The sequence below is a fragment of the Hyla sarda genome, chromosome 9 (assembly GCF_029499605.1).
Source record: "Hyla sarda isolate aHylSar1 chromosome 9, aHylSar1.hap1, whole genome shotgun sequence".
Taxonomy (NCBI): Eukaryota; Metazoa; Chordata; class Amphibia; order Anura; family Hylidae; genus Hyla; species Hyla sarda.
This window is the reverse complement of record NC_079197.1, coordinates 44,506,047-44,524,405: the sequence shown is the minus strand read 5'-3', so window position 1 is coordinate 44,524,405 and position 18,359 is coordinate 44,506,047. Positions and strand designations below refer to the sequence as shown.

At 45.5% G+C, this 18,359-nt stretch overlaps 1 protein-coding gene across 6 annotated transcripts in view; it reads right to left on the bottom strand.

Annotated features, from left to right (window-relative positions):
• The window catches only part of PHKA1 (phosphorylase kinase regulatory subunit alpha 1), a 94,939-nt gene extending 76,884 nt beyond the window's left edge, over positions 1 to 18,055 (bottom strand). For 2 of the 6 annotated variants that reach the window (XM_056540228.1, XM_056540231.1), the window contains exons 1-3: positions 17,798 to 18,055; positions 17,603 to 17,706; positions 5,920 to 6,078 (exon numbers count right to left, since the gene is read on the bottom strand). In XM_056540228.1, the coding sequence (XP_056396203.1) occupies positions 5,920 to 6,078; positions 17,603 to 17,680 (237 nt within the window). In that variant the 5' untranslated portion in view covers positions 17,681 to 17,706; positions 17,798 to 18,055. Of the gene's footprint in view, positions 1 to 3,892; positions 3,922 to 5,919; positions 6,079 to 17,602; positions 17,707 to 17,797 lie in introns of those variants that run through there. The other 4 variants (XM_056540229.1, XM_056540230.1, XM_056540232.1 and 1 more) reach the window with 4 other exon arrangements.
• Between the last annotated feature and the right edge of the window lie 304 nt (positions 18,056 to 18,359).

The window sequence follows — 18,359 nt, the reverse complement described above, 5'->3', positions numbered from 1 at the left end:
CTATAAAAATATAATGTTAAAGGGGTATTCCAGAAAAAAACCTTTTTATATATATCAGCTGGCTCAAGAAAGTTAAACAGATTTGTAAATTATTTCTATTAAAAAATCTTAATCCTTTCAGTACCTATGAGCTTCTGAAGTTAAGGTTGTTCTTTTCTGTCTAAGTGCTCTCTGATGACACCTGTCTCGGGAAACACCCAGTTTAGAAAAGGTTTGCTATGGGTATTTGCTTCTAAACTGGGCGGTTCCCGAGACAGGCGTTATCAGAGAGGACTTAGACAGAAAAGAACAACCTTAACTTCAGAAGCTCATAAGTACTGAAAGGATTAAGATTTCTTAATAGAAGTAATTTACAAATCTGTTTAACTTTCTGGAGCCAGTTGATATATAAAAAAAAAGATTTTTCCTGGATAACCCCTTTAATTAAACCCCACGGTCAATGGTGTACACATAAAAAAAATTCCAAAAGGTCCAAATTGCGTATTTTTGGTCACTTTGAATACCCTATAAATATGTATAAGAAGCGATATTATCGGTACCGATAAAAACTTCAGATCACGGTGCAAAAAATGACCCTTTTCCATCCCTGTATATGGAAAAGAGGATGACAATTTTACACATACTAATTTTGTTGCATGTAGTTATAATTATATATTTTTTTAAGTAGTAAAATAAAATAAAGCCTATATAAATAAGGTATCCTTGTAACCGTATGGACCTACAGAATAAATATATGGTGTCATTTTTACCGAAAAGTGCACTGCGTAGAATCGGAAGCCACCAACATTTTGCCCGACTAATATTTTTTTTCTGGTTTTGCCGTAAATTTTGTGGTGAAATGATTGATGTCATAAGGAAGTACAATTGGTGGCGCAAAAAATAAGACCTCATATTGACTGTAGGTGCAAAATTACGAGTTATGATTTTTAGTGCAAAAAAAGTGCAAAAACGGACAAACCCTGAGTCCTTAAGGGGTTAAAAGGGGTGCTCTGCTGGAAAATTAATTTTTATTTTTTATTTATTTATTTTTTTTATCAACTGGTGCCAGAAAGTTAAACAGATTTGTAAATTACTTCTATTCAAAAATCTTAATCCTTCCAGTACTTAGCTGCTGTATGCTCAACAGGAAGTGCTTTTCTTTATGAATTTCCTTTCTGTCTGACCACAGTGCTCTCTGCTGACACCTCTGTCCATGTCAGGAACTGTCCAGAGTAGGAACAAATCCACATAGGAAGCTCAAAAAGAAAAGAACTTCCTGTGAAGCATACAGCAGCTGATAAGTACTGGTAGAATTAAGAATTAAGAAGTAATTTACAAATCTGGTTTAACTTTCTGGCACCAGTTGATTAAAAAAAAAAAAAAAAAAAAGTTTTACAGTGGAGTACTCCTTTAACCCCTTAAGGACCAGGCCCATTTTGGCCTTAAAGGGGTAGTCCAGTGGTGAAAAACTTTCCCCCTATCCTAAGGATAGGGGATAAGCTTGAGATTGCGGGGGTCCGACCGCTGGGGACCCCTGCGATCTCTCTGTACGGGGGCCAGGCTCTCTGGCCAGATAGCGGGTGTCGACCACCGAATGAAGCGGCGGCCGACACGCCCCCTCAATACATCGCTATGGCAGAGCCGGAGATTGCCGAAGGCAGCGCTCCGGCTCTGCCATAGAGTTGTATTGAGGGGGCATGTCAGCAGCGCTTCGTGCGGAGGTCGACACCCCCCCCTTCCCATGGGCTGTCGGGGCCCCGTACAGGAGATTGCAGGGGGCCCCAGCTGTTGGACCACCCGTGATCTGAAACTTATCCCCTATCCTTAGGATAGGGGATAAGTTGTTCACCACTGGATATCTCCTTTAAGGACCAGACCAATTTTAATTTAGAATTTTCGTTTTTTCCTCTTCGCCTTCTAAAAATCATAACTCTTATATTTCCATCCACAGACCCATATGATGGCTTGTTTTTTGCATCACCAATTGTACTTTGTAATGACATCACTTATTTTACCATAAAATGTACAGCGCAACCAAACAAATATCATTTATGTGGGAAAATTGAACAGAAAACAGCAATTTAGCAAATTTTGGAAGGTTTTGTTTTCATGCTATACACTTTCTTGTTGGCATGTTTTCTTTATTCTGTGGGTCAATATGATTAAAATGATACCCATGTTATATGCTTTTCTATAATTGTACCGCTAAAAAAAAAAAAAAAATCTCAAACCATTTTAACAAAATTAGTTTGTTTGAAATTGCCCTATTTTGACCACCTATAAAACTTTCTCATTTTTCTATATATGGGGCGATATGAGGGCTAATTTTTTGGCAGCATGTTCCCCCACATTAGGTTGGCAGTATAGTTTCCCCCACATTAGGTTGGCAGCATGTTCCCCCCACATTAGGTAGGCAGTATAGTTCCCCCCCACATTAGGTTGGCAGTATAGTTCCCCCCCACATTAGGTTGGCAGTATAGTTCCCCCCCACATTAGGTAGGCAGTATAGTTCCCCCCCCACATTAGGTAGGCAGTATAGTTCCCCCCCACATTAGGTAGGCAGTATAGTTCCCCCCCACATTAGGTAGGCAGTATAGTTCCCCCCCACATTAGGTAGGCAGTATAGTTCCCCCCCACATTAGGTAGGCAGTATAGTTCCCCCCACATTAGGTAGGCAGTATAGTTCCCCCCACATTAGGTAGGCAGCATGTTCCCCCACATTAGCTGGCAGTATAGTTCCCCCCACATTAGGTTGGCAGAACCCCCCCCCCCCCCTCCCCACAGACATACAGCCTCCAGCCATATACAGTGTATGGCTGGAAGCTGTATGTCTGTGTGCTGCCCCCACTGTGATCAGGTCACCGCTCCTCCAGCCCGGGGTCACAATCTACTGCTATGGCCTATGGACCATAGCAGTAGGTGCCAGGATCGGTCGAGCGGTGACCGGAACGCTGAAGAGAAGAAGATAACGCGCCGCCGTCACTGACGTCCCGTGCGTACAACCATAGAGGTGGAGGACCGAAGGAGGATCACTAGAGAGCAGATGTTGGTGAAGGCTGGCGGCTACGCGGGCCACATGACGAGGTCTGGCGGGCCGGATTCGTCCCTCGGGCCTTGTGTTTGACACCCGTGCTTTAGACTGTATTTAAACCTGCTCCAGCATGGTCTGACATTTCAGCATACTTTCAGCCGATGCGACTTAATAAATTCAGCACCAATGCATTTTTCAACAAATTCTCTCATCCTTAGGGTCAAAATGGGCTTCGTCCCCAAGAGGTTATTTTGCTGCTTTTTTATTTTAATTTTTAAAACAAAACATTCCTATACATAGTTATGGTGGCAAAGACACAAAAACTTTGTTTTATCCCCTGCCGCACACATAAAATTGATCAGTGAGATTGACATTGTAAGTGTCAGCTAACAATTATTTCTTACGTGGCTGCTTTCACAAAATAACCAGCAAAGTTCCATTGTGGTGCATGTCTGTAAACCCTTATCCCTACAGGTCACACATGTGGTAGCTTGGGGGTATAGGGTATATGGGGTGTAGCTGTGCGGTAACTAAAGCGTGCTTGTTTAACCCTTAACTGTCGTGATGCTAGGGTGAGGGCTCCTCTGTATATGCTTGTCCTATCGCCACCCGTCCCAAGAGTGATAGGGAGGTATAATAAATGAATGTCCACAACCGAAGGGCTTTCAGAAAACTGTCGGAACTTTTACTGCAGGTTTTATGCAGAAACAAACAGGAACAGTCATTGTACAATCATGAGTCTATGAGGATCCTGACAGTTGGTTGGGACCTTGTGAGTTTTAAGCTCAGGAGATTGATATGCGCTGTTCCGCTGGATTTAAGGGATTGAGATTAGATCCAGCAGTCACGCTAGCTTTAGCGGGGAGTTGTATTATAACTCACAGTTTAGTATTATCAGGCTTCGGCCTGGTCTTGTCTATGTAAGTTGCACGGATCTCTTCTCTCTCTGCTAGTCCGGAACCCAAGAGAGCGAGGATTGGCAGGCAGCTCCCTTATATGGGCAGGGGCTGGCTATGTAACTATGGTCTAAACATGTCACCACCCATGTGACCTAGGAAGGTCCTTCAACATACCTTACTAGAATTAACATTAGCCATGTGACCTAAGGTCCTGCGACACTATATACAACATTAAATATATAATTACATATACATGTAAAACATCATAAAATTAAAGGAGGAAGAGGTGACTAGGGGCTGTCCAACCAGGAGGATGCTACCGGAACGAAGTAACTCTGGCTTTGGGGACCACCATAAAAGGTACGGTATACTATACGGTACCGGGACACCACACATAGTCTGACACAGGAGACAGAGACTGACCTTTAACAGGGGTACTGACGTGAAACCCTATACTTAGACTAGGACAGCAGAACCTTTGACAGCACCGTCATGTGAGAAAAGATAGCAAGGACAAAATACTACTCAAGCTATACACTACACCAAAACTAACAGCACAAAGCATACATGCTATAAAGGACAAAGGCAAAGAGACACACCTAAAAGCAGGAACATGAATGGACAGCTCTTGATGGATGGAAGCTAACGTCCTTACCTATTCTGGAGCTGCACAGCTAAAAGCACATTGCATAAACCTAATGTAAGAATCACACATGCAATTTATATATAATTTATTTGATTCATTTCAATCATATTAATAACTTGATTTCCCATAAGGATTTTGAAGCAGAATATGAAGACAATCAGTACCCGCACACTAATGTGACGCCATTAGCCTAACATGCTGCTGTGTAGTCCCAGTAGGTGTGTGTCTTAAAGGAGTACTTTGGCCCTAATACATCTTATCCCCTATCCAAAGGATAAGGGATAAGATGTATGATCACTGGGATCCCGCCGCTGGGGACCCTTGCAATCTGTCATTGTGCACCCACCTTTGTGAGCTCTCCGCAGCGCTGGAGGCTCTGAGTGTGTAGCGTGACTACCACGGGGCTGGCGTATCATGATGTCACGACTCCGTTCCGTGCAACGTCACGCCCCGCTCACTCAATGCAAGTCTATGGGAGGGGGCGTGACGGCCGTCACGCCCCCTCCCATAGACTTGCATTGAGGGGGCGGAGCATGACATCACGATACTTCGGCCCCGTGGTCGTCACGCTTCACACTCTCAGCCTGTGGGACCCCTGCGATCATACATCTTATCCCCTATCCTTTGGATAGGGGATAAGATGTATTAGGGCTAGAGTACCCCTTTAAAGAGTTACTTTCATTTAAAAAAATTCTGACTTGTTGACCAGACATGTCAAACGTTAACCGCCCTAAGACCAGATGTGATTGCGAGATATAAACCACTGAAGTGCATGGCAGCACACTCCACTCTCCAGCTGGCAGATCAAACCTTTTCACTGCATAGAATTAGGCTATGTTCCCACTTCTGGAATGTCTGCACGGAAAATCTCTGTGCGGACACTTAGGAGACTGCAAGCGCTAGCATAATATGCTGGCGCTAGGACCGCACAGGAATGCGCTGCCTCGTAGACAGCTATGCATTCCGTGCGGAGTCTGCAGAAAGAATGAACAGGTTCATTCTTTCTGCAGACACAGAAAATGGAATGTCCGTGTCAGAAACATTTGGCACGGAAATTCTGGCGTGTGCACAGCGCAGAAGAATCCTGTTGAATTCAACAGTACTCTGCTGCAGCGGAATCTCTGGTGGAATTCCACATGGAAATTCAGGATGTGTGAACATGGCCTTATGCAGAGAAAAAGTCAGATTTGATTGACAGCTGGGAAGTAAAATGCCCTGTCACGCACTTCACCTGGCTGTAACTCACGATTGCAGCAGGTCTCAGGGCAAAGACCCATTGAGATCTCAACTCTTGACATGTCCGGTCAACATGTCTAAAGTTGTTTTAAAATGACAGATATAGAAAGTTGTACAATATATCTAACCTGTTCCAGTTCATAAGCTTTCGCCTTGTCTTCATCTCGATCTGCATTCTTCCTGTAAGCAAGACTGAGGCCCCACACGGCAAGGACTGTATAGACATTGTCCCGCACCCAGGCATCTTTGTGTTCACAGCTTGCAGGCAGCAGGCCAGTTACTGGATTCTGAAAAAGTTATCAAGAAAGTAAATATATGAGCAGTAAGGCTGGTTACAATATAAGGATTATAGACCCATTCAGACATTATTGGGCACTAGTCTTGACTTGCCAGTTACAAACTGGTATATCTGGATTCTCAATGAGAGATTTTTGAGGTCCAAACAAGTCTGTTCCTCTTTCATAAGCATTTGCCTCTATATTTTCTCTCTCTCTTTTTCATGGATAGGGAAGCTGCAGAACAGCTTGATATACCTGGATTTATTGAGTTCCACAGTGCCAAGCCCCTACACACACAGTGGCCATAGTGACATGGGGGTTGTCCAAGGAGATATATCATGCTAAAAAACATATCCCCTATGTAAAGTATAGGGGATACATTTTGGATTGCAGGGGATCCGCCCACTGAGCCCGTTCGGATATCTTGGGCTCTCCCATAGAAATATATGGAGGGGGCGTGTCGGCTGCCGCTTCGTGCAGGGGTTGCGACGTGCCGATCCTGGGGAGAGCCGGGGCCCTGTACAGGAGATAACCAGGGTTCCAACGATCAGACCCCCGCAATCTAAAACTTATCTCCTATCTGTTTAACTTGCTGAGACCAGTTGATTTAAATTTTTTAAAAAAAGTTTTCCCCCGGAGTACCCCTTTAAGGTAAAATCTAAAACATGTATATACCAGAAAATGACCCAAATGTAATGACCAGCTGACTACACTCAGGCCATTATTAGTGCAACGTAAAAGCTAATTTTGTAGTGAATCCATATTTATGAAGCCTCCCTTATCAGCCAGATCATTTGTATGTTACAGGAAGCTATGATAAGAAGCAGCCTGTGTGCGCTGGATGCCAGGCTACATCTAGCAAGTACACAGTGCCAATCTAGAGGCTGAACCATCGCCTCCAGGAGCTATTTTGAACCCTAGGCCTGTCTCGTCCGCTTCTGCTAATATTACACATGCACATAGAGAGCCAAGGACTTGCAAACTGCACAAAGTAACGGGAAGGGATTTGGCTGTATATAAGATTAACCCCTTAAGGACTAGAGCGTTTTTTGCCCATCTGACCACTGTCACTTTAAGCATTAATAACGCTGGGATGCTTTTACTTTTCATTCTGACTCCGAGATTGTTTTTTCGTGACATATTCTACTTTAGGTTAGTGGTAATTTTCTTGTCAATACTTGCATCATTTCTTGGTGGAAAATTCCAAAATTTGATGAAAACAATTCTAACTTTGAAGCTCTCTGCTTGTAAGGAAAATAGACATACCAAATAAATGATATATTGATTTATATATACAATATGTCTACTTTATGTTTGCATCATAAAGTTGACATGTTTTTACTTTTGGAAGACATCAGAGGGCTTCAATGTTCAGCAGCAATTTTCCAATTTTTCACAAAATTTTCAAAATGCAGTCCCCCCCCCCCCCCCCCCCAGATTTTACATGCTCAGAAAAGGAGCGCCATTGAGCTTTTGGAGAGAGAATTTGTTTGGAATGAAAGTCAGAGGCCAAGTGGGTTTACAAAGCCCCCCATGGTGTCAAAACTGTGGACCCCCCCCCCCCACATGTGACCCTATTTTGGAAACTACACCCCTCACAGAATTTAATAAGGGATGCAGTGAGCATTTACACCCCATTGGCGTTTGACAGATCTTTGGAACATTGGGCTGTGCAAATGAAAAATTAAATTTTTTCATTTTCACTGACCACTGTTCAAAAAATCTGTCAGACACCTGTGGGGCATAAATGCTCACTGTACCCCTTATTACATTACATGAGGGGTGTAGTTTCCAAAATGGGATCACACGCTCTCACTCCCGAGCCTTGTTATACCCACATATGAGGTATTTCCGTACTCAGGAGAAATTGTGTTACAAATTTTGGGGGTCTTTTTTGCCTTTTACCGCTTGTGAAAATAAAAAGTATGGGGTAACACCAGCACGTTAGTGTAAAGATTTTTATTTTTTACACTAAGAGGGTAAAAGGAGAAAAAGCTCCCCCCCCCCCCCAAAAAAAAAATTTGTAGCGCAATTTCTCCCGAGTACAGAAATACCCCATATGTGGCCCTAAACTGTTTCCTTGAAATACGACAGGGACAAGTGAGAGAGCACCATGCACATTTGAGGTCTAAATTAGGGATTGCATAGGGGGTGGGCATAGGGGTATTCTAAGCCAGTGATTCCCAAACAGGGTACCTCGTGCTGTTGTTAAACTCCCAGCATGCCTGGACAGTCAGTGGCTGTCCGGAAATGCTGGGAGTTGTTGTTTTGCAAAAGCTGGAGGCTCCGTTTTGGGAACACTACCGTATGATACGTTTTTCATTTTTATTGGGGGGACAGTGTAAGGGGTGTATATGTTGTGTTTTACCCTTAATTGTGTGCTAGTGTGGTGTAGTGTTTTTAGGGTACATTCACACAGGCGAGGGTTTACGGTAGGAGTTTGCGCTGCGGCAAAAAATTTGCCACAGCTCAAACTTGAAGCAGGAAACTCACTGTAAACCTGCCCATATGAATGTACCTTGTACATTCACATGGAGGGGGCAAACCTCCAGCTGTTTCAAAACTACAACTCCCAGCATGTACTGACAGACCGTGCATGCTGGGAGTTGTACTTTTGCAACAGCTGGAGGCACACTGGTTGGAAAACCTTCAGTTAGGTTCTGTTACCTAACTCAGTATTTTCCAACCAGTGTGCTTCCAGCTGTTGCAAAACTACAACTCCCAGCTTGTACTGATCACCGAAGGGCATGCTGGGAGATGTAGTTATGCAACAGCTGGAGGTATGAAACTACAATTCCCAGCATGCCGAGACAGCTGTTTGGGCATGCTGGTATGCAGGTGATCTCCCAACTGTGGCCCTCCAGATGTTGCAAAACTACAAATCCCAGCATGCCCAGACAGAAAACTGCTGAGTGGGCATGCTAGGAGTTGTAGTTTTGCAAGTTCTAGAGGGCCACAGTTTAGAGACCACTGCACAGTGATCTCCAAACTGTAGCCCTCCAGCTGTTGCAAAACTACAAATCCCAGCATGCCCAAACAGCTGTCTGGGCATGCTGGGAGTTGTAGTTTTGCAACATCTGGAGGGCTACAGTTTAGAGACCACTGTATAGTGGTCTCCAAACTGTGGCCCTCCAGATGTTGCTAGGCAACTCACCAGCTTCCGTAGGATCTAGGGAGCGGCATCGCCGTCCTCTTCCGCCGCTGATCGCCGCCTGCTGCTGCCGCCGATCGCCGCCCGCTGCCAATGGGCGCCGGTCCCTGTCGTTTCCCCTGTTCTACCTGGACAACAGTGTAAGGGTAGAGCAGGGGAACCGAATTATATCCCCCTCCCCGCCCCCAATATGCTATTGGTCGTCCCTTCTGAACGACCAATAGCAGGTATAGGAGGCGTGGCGCCCCTGCCCCCTCACTCCTATCCCCTCAGGAGGATCGTGGGTGTCTTAGACAACCCCGATACCCCTTATTTTCCGGGTAACCGGAGAGCCATATGACATGGAATCGCCGGTGTGAATCCACCAGCGATTTGTGGCGATCGCCGACATGGGGGCAGTCACCCCGGTCCTGTCCCCGCCCGGCGGGGGCCTAAATTCCCAAAGGCGTACAGGTACGCCCTTGGTCCTTAAGTACCAGGGAGCAAAGGCGTACCTGTACACCCTTGGTCCCTAAGTGGTTAAAGAAGGTACTCCTCTGGGGAAAAAAAAAAAGTTTTTAAATCAACTGGTGCCAGAAAATTAAATTTGTAAATTACTTCTATTTAAAAATCTTAATCCTTCCAGTACTTATCAGCTGCTGCATACTACAGGGGAAGTTCTTTTCTTTTTGAATTTCCTTTCTGTCTGACCACAGTGCTCTCTGCTGTCACCTCTGTCCAGAGTAGAAGTAAATCCCCATAGCAAACCTCTTGTGCTCTGGACAGTTCCTGACATGGACAGAGGTGTCAGTAGAGAGCACTGTGGTCAGACCCCGACGCCGGCTCCAAAGTTTGGAACAGTTAATTCCAAATGCTGAGAAGCGGAGTACCCCTTTAACATTGCACCAGAAAGTTGTTGCAACTCTTGGCATATTACACTTATACGGTGCCCGTTACTTAAAGGGGTACTCCGCTGCCCTGTGTCGGAAGCTCCGCTCCCCAGCGTCCGGAAGTTTATTGTTCCGAACGCTGTGTGCAGGCTTCAGTGTTCAGGGCCGCCCCTCGTGACATCACGCCCGCCCCCTCAGCGAAAGTCTAAGCGAAGGGGGCGCGATGGCCGTCACGCCCCCTTCCCATAGACTTTCGTTGAGGGGGCAGGCGTGACGTCACGAGGGGCAGGCCTGAACACGGAAGCCCACACACAGCGTCCGGAACAATAAACTTCCGGACGCTGGGGAGCGGAACTTCCGACACAGGGCAGCAGAGTACCCCTTTAAAGGGGTTATCCAGCAAGAGGAGGATTTTTCAAAACTTTGGCCACTTAAAAGTCTATATAAAAAAAAATACACTTTAACTTACCTCCAGCGGTGCCTTCAATGTCCCGTTCTGGTCCCCGGCTTCTGTTCAAGAAATTGTGAAGCTGTAGTGTCACACTGCCCCTCATACAATTACTGGCAAGGCGGGACATCACTGCAGACAGTGATTTGCTGAGGGGCAGTGTGAAACTCTGGGTCCAGACGTCACTCGGTGCCTGGGCATCACGATTTCCAAAGGATAGGGGAAAAGATGTCAGATCGCGGGGGTCCCGCCGCTGGGGACCCCCGGGATCTCGGCTGCAGCACCCACCTGTTGCAGCTTCCGAAAACGCTGGAGGCTTCGGCTCCTGACCACGGTGACGGGAGATCGTGATGTCACAACTCTGCCCCCATGTGACGTCACGCCCCCCTCCCATAGACTTGCATTGAGGGGGCGGGGAATGAGTCATGACATCACGATCTCCCGTCACCGTGGTCGTGAGGCGTTAGGATGAGAGCCTCCAGCGCTGCCGGAAGCCGCAACAGGTGGGTGCTGCAGCCGAGATCCCGGGGGTCCTCAGCGGCGGGACCCCCACAATCTGACATCTTATCCCCTATCCTTTCGATAGGGGATTACATGTCTAGGAGCGGAGTACCCCTTTAAGCGGAAAAAGAGCTCAGCAGAGGACCAGAGCGGGACACTGGAGGCACCACTAGAATTTTTTTTTTTTATAAACTTTTAATGGACAAAGTTTTGAAAAAAAAAAAAACCCTCCCGCTGGATAACCTCTTTAAGGCTAAGTTTCTGCCGCATGGCGTTTTTTTGGCCAAAAAACACTGTGGCTAAATGTTATCTGTAAATCAATGAGAAATCGCAAAATTCTTATTCCACTTGGCGTTTTTCACTTTGGCGTTTTTTTATCCTTTATCCTTTTTTCACTCTTTTCTGGCATTTTTCAGATCGTTGGTAATCACAGCATGTTGAGCCACTGGCGATTTTTTTGTCAAAATGGTGGCGTTTTTCTCCCATAGAAGACTATGTGAGTGAAAAAACGCCAAGAAAAACGATATGTGTGTTTTAACTTTGGTGTTTTTGCAGGCAGTTTTTATCCTTTTTTTGGATGGAGATACCTTTTTTTAATAAAATTTCGTAGGGTACCATTAAAAAAATTTTTTTTTTTAAAAGATACAGTAGTGAAGGCAAAATTGTATCTAACGAAATGTATCTTTTTTATAACATAATTTGTATAACTTTTTAAACAGGGACCTAAAAATGTAGCAGACAATAATATAAATGTAGTGTGTGTGTGTATGTTTTTCACTTTTTTTCTTTATTTTTTTATTTTTTTTAAGGTAGTACTACTACTCCCGGCATGGAACACACTGTTCCATGATGGGACTAGTAGTACCTGTACTAATAGACAGATCGCCCATTGTGATCCTTCTGTATAATGTATAGATGCGGCTGCTCTTCGATGGTCCCCTGCACTGACGTATATATACACCTATTCATATTTCCCGCAGAGAGCTGTGATTGGCCAGATGGTTCCAGCCAATCACAGCTCTGTGGGAAATAGGAATATGTGTAAATATACGGCCGTGCAGGGGACAATAGAAGAGCGGCCGGCCGCATCTATACATTATACAGGAGGATCACAGCGGGTGTCAGTAGTGACATACACTGATCTTTCCTTAACTGCAGGTACTACAGCTCCCAACATGGAGCGAACTCTGCTTCATGCTAGGAGCTGTAGTATCTGCATTAACAGACTTGCTGCGATCTGTCTATTAATGCAGGTACTACAGCTCCTAGCATGGAGCAGAGTATGCACCTTTCTGAGAGTAGTAGTACTTGCCGTTAAGGAAAGATCACAGTGGATGTCACTACTGACACCCGCTGCGATCGTCCTGTCTATAGCAGAGAGGCTCTATACAGCGCTCCCATCTCTGCTCTGTACTCCGGCCAATCACTCGAATGATGTTCTATTCACATCACTGGCTGGAGTACAGAGCAGAGATGCGAGTGCTGTATAGAGCCACATCTCTGCTATATTATGGACGATTGCATCGGGTGTTAGGACTGACACCCGGGGTGATAAGTCTATTAGTATACGTACTAGTACTCCATTCATGGAACAGTGTGTTCCATGCTGGGAGTAGTAGTACTACATGAAAAATTGAAAAAATTGAAAAAAAAGGTAAAACACACACTTATTAAAAAATAATAAAAATTCTGTTATAAAATATATACATTTCGTTTTAATTAAAAAATTTCCATCACTGCTGCATCGTTTTTTTTTTGGTACCCAACAAATTTTGGGTACCAAAAATAATTGCCAAGGTGCAATTTCCACACAAATGAAAAAACGCAAGAAAAAAACAAGAAAAAACACCAGACGCAGGAAAATGCACTGGCGTTTTTTCAGGTTTTTTTTCCATGCGTTTTTTTTCTACCCAAAAAACGCAGCACAAAGAAACAAGTAGAAACTTAGCCTAAATAATTTTTCTAATGGACATAAGCCACTTTCCTGGTTTATCTTCTCGCTTTCCTGGTGTATTTTCTCCGGCCCCCTTACTTTTGATCTGTGCCATAAGGGCATCCTCACCTTCTGATGGATGCTAATAGGAGCCATTAGCCTAGGCATTACATTAACTTTAATATGGCGCTCAGCTGCGCCAATTATTTGTAATATCTGTTTTACATATATGCAGATGAGGATGTTTAGTGCACTCCTTTAGCCCTCGTTGTACTGATACAGCCACCTGCCCACTCTTCTATCAACGCCCCCTGAAATGCCCTTTGCAGTGGCATTGAGTTACAAAGGGAAGGTTTAGTATTTAGCATGGTAACAGCCCCTATTAGCTTTTATCAGTAGGTCAGGATGCCCTGTCAGTGAATTTACCTTTAAAGTGGTAAACCCCTTTTGGATATTTATGGTATATCCCAGGATACACCATAAATGTCTGAGATGCAGGTCCAATCCCTGGGACCTGCACATATCTTGAGATCGAGGACCCCCTGGTTCTTTCCAGTCTGTTTGCAGCTGCCAGAAGGGGATGGAAAGCACCAGAAACAACACTGGCCCTGATTTACTTTAGTGTTGTGTAGTTTTCTTTTTGGGTTTTAATTCCCAACAGGTATTTTTCCACAGTATTTACTAATGTTTCCCTACATTTAAAAAATAAAAATAAATTTTATACACATGCTAGAGATAAGCGAACTTACAGTAAATCCGATTCGTCACGAACTTCTCGGCTCGGCAGTTGATGACATTTCCTGCATAAATGAGTTCAGCTTTCAGGTGCTCCGGTGGGCTGGAAAAGGTGGATACAGTCCTAGGAGACTCTTTCCTAGGACTGTATCCACCTTTTCCAGCTCACCGGAGCACCTGAAAGCAGAACTAATTTACGCAGGATAAGCCATCAACTGCCAAGCTGAGAAGTTCGTGACGAATCAAATTTACTGTAAGTTCGCTCATCTCTAACACATGCTCTGATGCGTCTGGTTTTCCTCAGCTCAAATCCACCACATTTTCTGTGAAAACCTTAGTAAATATGTTGGGATTTTTCGAAAATGTTGGGGACACGCCCCATTTTCAATGGTCAGTTTTGGGCTTTCTGCCCTCCTCTGGCATATGCAAGCAGGCTGCAGGTACCATAGTGCACTTGATTTGAGATAGGTGCAGGTCCTAGAGTTGGGACCTGCCTCTATGAGACATATCTGGAACATCCTTTGGATATGCCATAGATTTCCAGATGGACATGCTTGTCCTAGCATTTCCTCTGGGAAAGCAGACAGTCCTGAAACCTAGACATGTGCAAGAGGCAGGGAGACTGACATCTAACATAGCTGCCATCTAGTATGGTTGTACCAGCTCTAAAGACATTTCATACATTGCTTTTTCATGTTAGAGGGTAACTAAGGATGATTTGTGGATCAGCAGACGGATATGGTGGGAGAATTGCAAAACGGTCTTCTGCCATACGGCTTCTAAATTTACGCCGTACCCCACTAAACCAATGAGCCACCCCGAGTCAGAAAATGTCTTTGGTTGGCTCATTTTATGACTAGACTGAAAATTATGGTCTGCAGCACTTTTCAGTCCGGTTCACAAATTGTACACGGTCGAAAAACAAGCCAACCGGGGACACTTCCTAACTCCGGGTGGCTCAATAAAATCAATGGGGTGCAGCGTGGATCCAGCAGCAATATGACAGGTGACTATTGAAAATCTCCTGCTGTATCCAGCTGCCAGATCCACAAATCCTATATAGCCCTGGTCTTCAACTTGCGGACCTCCAGATGTTTCAAAACTACAACTCCCAGCATGCCCGGACAGCCGTTGGCTGTCCGGGCATGCTGGGAGTTGTAGTTTTGCAACATCTGGAGGTCCACAGGTTGGAGACCACTGCTATATAGGAATGTACCCCAAGCCAGATGATTCATAAGTTTGCTCCAATTGGAATGCCAGATGCAACAGATCCGACACGTGTATCTGGCCAAACTCCTGATATGTATAAAGATTAGAGATGAGAGAACTTACAGTAAATTCGATTCCTCACGAACTTCTCGGCTCGGCAGTTGATTACTTTTCCTGCGTAAATTAGTTCAGCCTTCAGGTGCTCCGGTGGGCTGGAAAAGGTGGATACAGTCCTAGGAAAGAGTCTCTTAGGACTGTATCCACCTTTTCCAGCCCACCGGAAAGCTGAACTAATTTATGCAGGAAAAGTAGTCAACTGCCGAGCGGAGAAGTTCGTGACGAATCGAATTTACTGTAAGTTCGCTCATCTCTAATAAAGATTCATGATCACATCGCTGGGATGTCAGATCTAGTCATTGATTCCAGAAAGAAAGCCTTCTATATTGTCTATATGGAGAGCTCTGTTACTGTATATCATCTGGCTCTGTTACTGTATATCATCTGGCTCTGTTACTGTATATCATCTGGCTCTGTTACTGTATATCATCTGGCTCTGTTACTGTATATCATCTGGCTCTGTTACTGTATATCAACTTTCTCCACAAAGGTCTATTGAGGTCAGAGGTCGGCTCTTCTCAATGATCTGCCAGATTCCAGTAAGAGGAATCCCTGGGCAGGGTCGGAGGTGGCAGTGCTCTATACACTTGTGTTCTGCTGGTAGTGGGTGGGATCACAGACCTCCAATATGATCTTCACAAAGATGTATCATATATTAGAGGCCTTTCCCATTTACACTACTGCACAGTCTATGTGGCAGTTATTACTAATATAGGGGAACAATTGGAATCTATATATATATATATAGTTCTGTTATAGTAAGAGCCTTTAGACCCCGTATAGATCTGTCCTGTATAGAGGCAGCCGGGCTGGATCTCTATGTCCCAGTGCAGACCAGCATTATCACCCACTGTACGGAGGTTATGGTTATTGGTCCCCCCACTGTACGGAGGCTATGGTTATTGGTCACCCCACTGTACAGAGGTTATGGTTATTGGTCACCCCACTGTACAGAGGCTATGGTTATTGGTCACCCCACTGTACAGAGGTTATGGTTGTTGGTCACCCCACTGTACGGAGGCTATGGTTATTGGTCACCCCACTGTACGGAGGCTATGGTTATTGGTCACCCCACTGTACAGAGGTTATGGTTATTGGTCACCCCACTGTACAGAGGTTATGGTTATTGGTCACCCCACTGTACAGAGGCTATGGTTATTGGTCACCCCACTGTACAGAGGTTATGGTTGTTGGTCACCCCACTGTACGGAGGCTATGGTTATTGGTCACCCCACTGTACGGAGGCTATGGTTATTGGTCACCCCACTGTACAGAGGTTATGGTTATTGGTTACCCCACTGTACGCAGGCTATGGTTATTGGTCACCCCACTGTACGGAGGTTATGGTTATTGGTCACCCACTGTACAGAGGCTATGGTTATTGGTCACCCCACTGTACGCAGGCTATGGTTATTGGTCACCCCACTGTACAGAGGTTATGGTTATTGGTCACCCCACTGTACGGGGGCTATGGTTATTGGTCACCCCACTGTACGGAGGTTATGGTTATTGGTCACCCCACTGTACGGAGGCTATGGTTATTGGTCACCCCACTGTACAGAGGTTATGGTTGTTGGTCACCCCACTGTACAGAGGCTATGGTTATTGGTCACCCCACTGTACAGAGGTTATGGTTGTTGGTCACCCCACTGTACAGAGGCTATGGTTATTGGTCACCCCACTGTACGGAGGTTATGGTTGTTGGTCACCCCACTGTACAGAGGTTATGGTTGTTGGTCACCCCACTGTACAGAGGTTATGGTTATTGGTCACCCCACTGTACAGAGGTTATGGTTGTTGGTCACCCCACTGTACAGAGGTTATGGTTGTTGGTCACCCCACTGTACGGAGGTTATGGTTGTTGGTCACCCCACTGTACAGAGGTTATGGTTATTGGTCAACCCACTGTACAGAGGTTATGGTTATTGGTCACCCCACTGTACAGAGGTTATGGTTGTTGGTCACCCCACTGTACAGAGGTTATGGTTATTGGTCACCCCACTGTACAGAGGTTATGGTTATTGGTCACCCCACTGTACAGAGGTTATGGTTGTTGGTCACCCCACTGTACAGAGGTTATGGTTATTGGTCACCCCACTGTACAGAGGTTATGGTTGTTGGTCACCCCACTGTACAGAGGTTATGGTTATTGGTCACCCCACTGTACAGAGGTTATGGTTATTGGTCACCCCACTGTACGGAGGCTATGGTTATTGGTCACCCCACTGTACAGAGGTTATGGTTATTGGTCACCCCACTGTACAGAGGTTATGGTTGTTGGTCACCCCACTGTACAGAGGTTATGGTTATTGGTCACCCCACTGTACAGAGGTTATGGTTATTGGTCACCCCACTGTACAGAGGCTATGGTTGTTGGTCACCCCACTGTACAGAGGCTATGGTTGTTGGTCACCCCACTGTACAGAGGTTATGGTTGTTGGTCACCCCACTGTACAGAGGTTATGGTTGTTGGTCACCCCACTGGATGGCAGTCGGCAGGATAGCCCATAGTGATGGCACATGAGAACACTGCAGGACAATATGGTTATTGTAGGACTGTGCCCACTGACCTGGTGGCAGAGGATGGTTTGCTGGACAAGTTTGGCGTATCTATCCAAGCGTACCCCAGAATTACTGCGGCTCCTCATTGCTGACAGCGGTCTGACGCTAGCACCTGTGAAGGAAGCAGTGGGTGGGTTAGAGCAGCTGTCAGGGCATGCTGGGAGTAGTAGTCCTGCAGCACACTATGTACACACATACTGTACCTTGTACTCACATCTGACAAGTTCTCATCCTGCAGCCTAATAAGTCCAGGCGGCAGTGTCCAGCCCTCGCCCCTCACCCTCTCTGCATGAACAGCACAACAACTCCTAGGATTTCCTCGTGTGTGACAGCCCAGCCCCCACAGTGACCCGGTCCCTCCCCCGAGCGGGTGAGAGCTGCACGATCTGCCGCTGTGACTAAACACTTCCTCCCCGCACCCTGCACTCAACCACTGCCGGGCACGAGCCCCCTCACCCGCTGATTGGCTGAGCCACGCTCAACTTCTAATTGGCTGAATCCAGCGGTATGGGCGTGGCTACCGGACAGCGGCGGTGACCCGTACAGCACCGCTCACACCTTGGGGAGATTGCAGTGCATTATGTCACCTTATGTGTGCACGGTCACTTAGCTACGAACTGCAGCTCTATGCCGAGCTGTTGGAGTGCCACCTAGTGGCTGTAATCGGCTATGTAATAGTTGTAGGATTAGTTTCTGATAACTTTTTTTTTGTTGTTGTTGTTTTTTACTGTTACTTTTATCAGAAACATATTCAGCAGCGCTGTA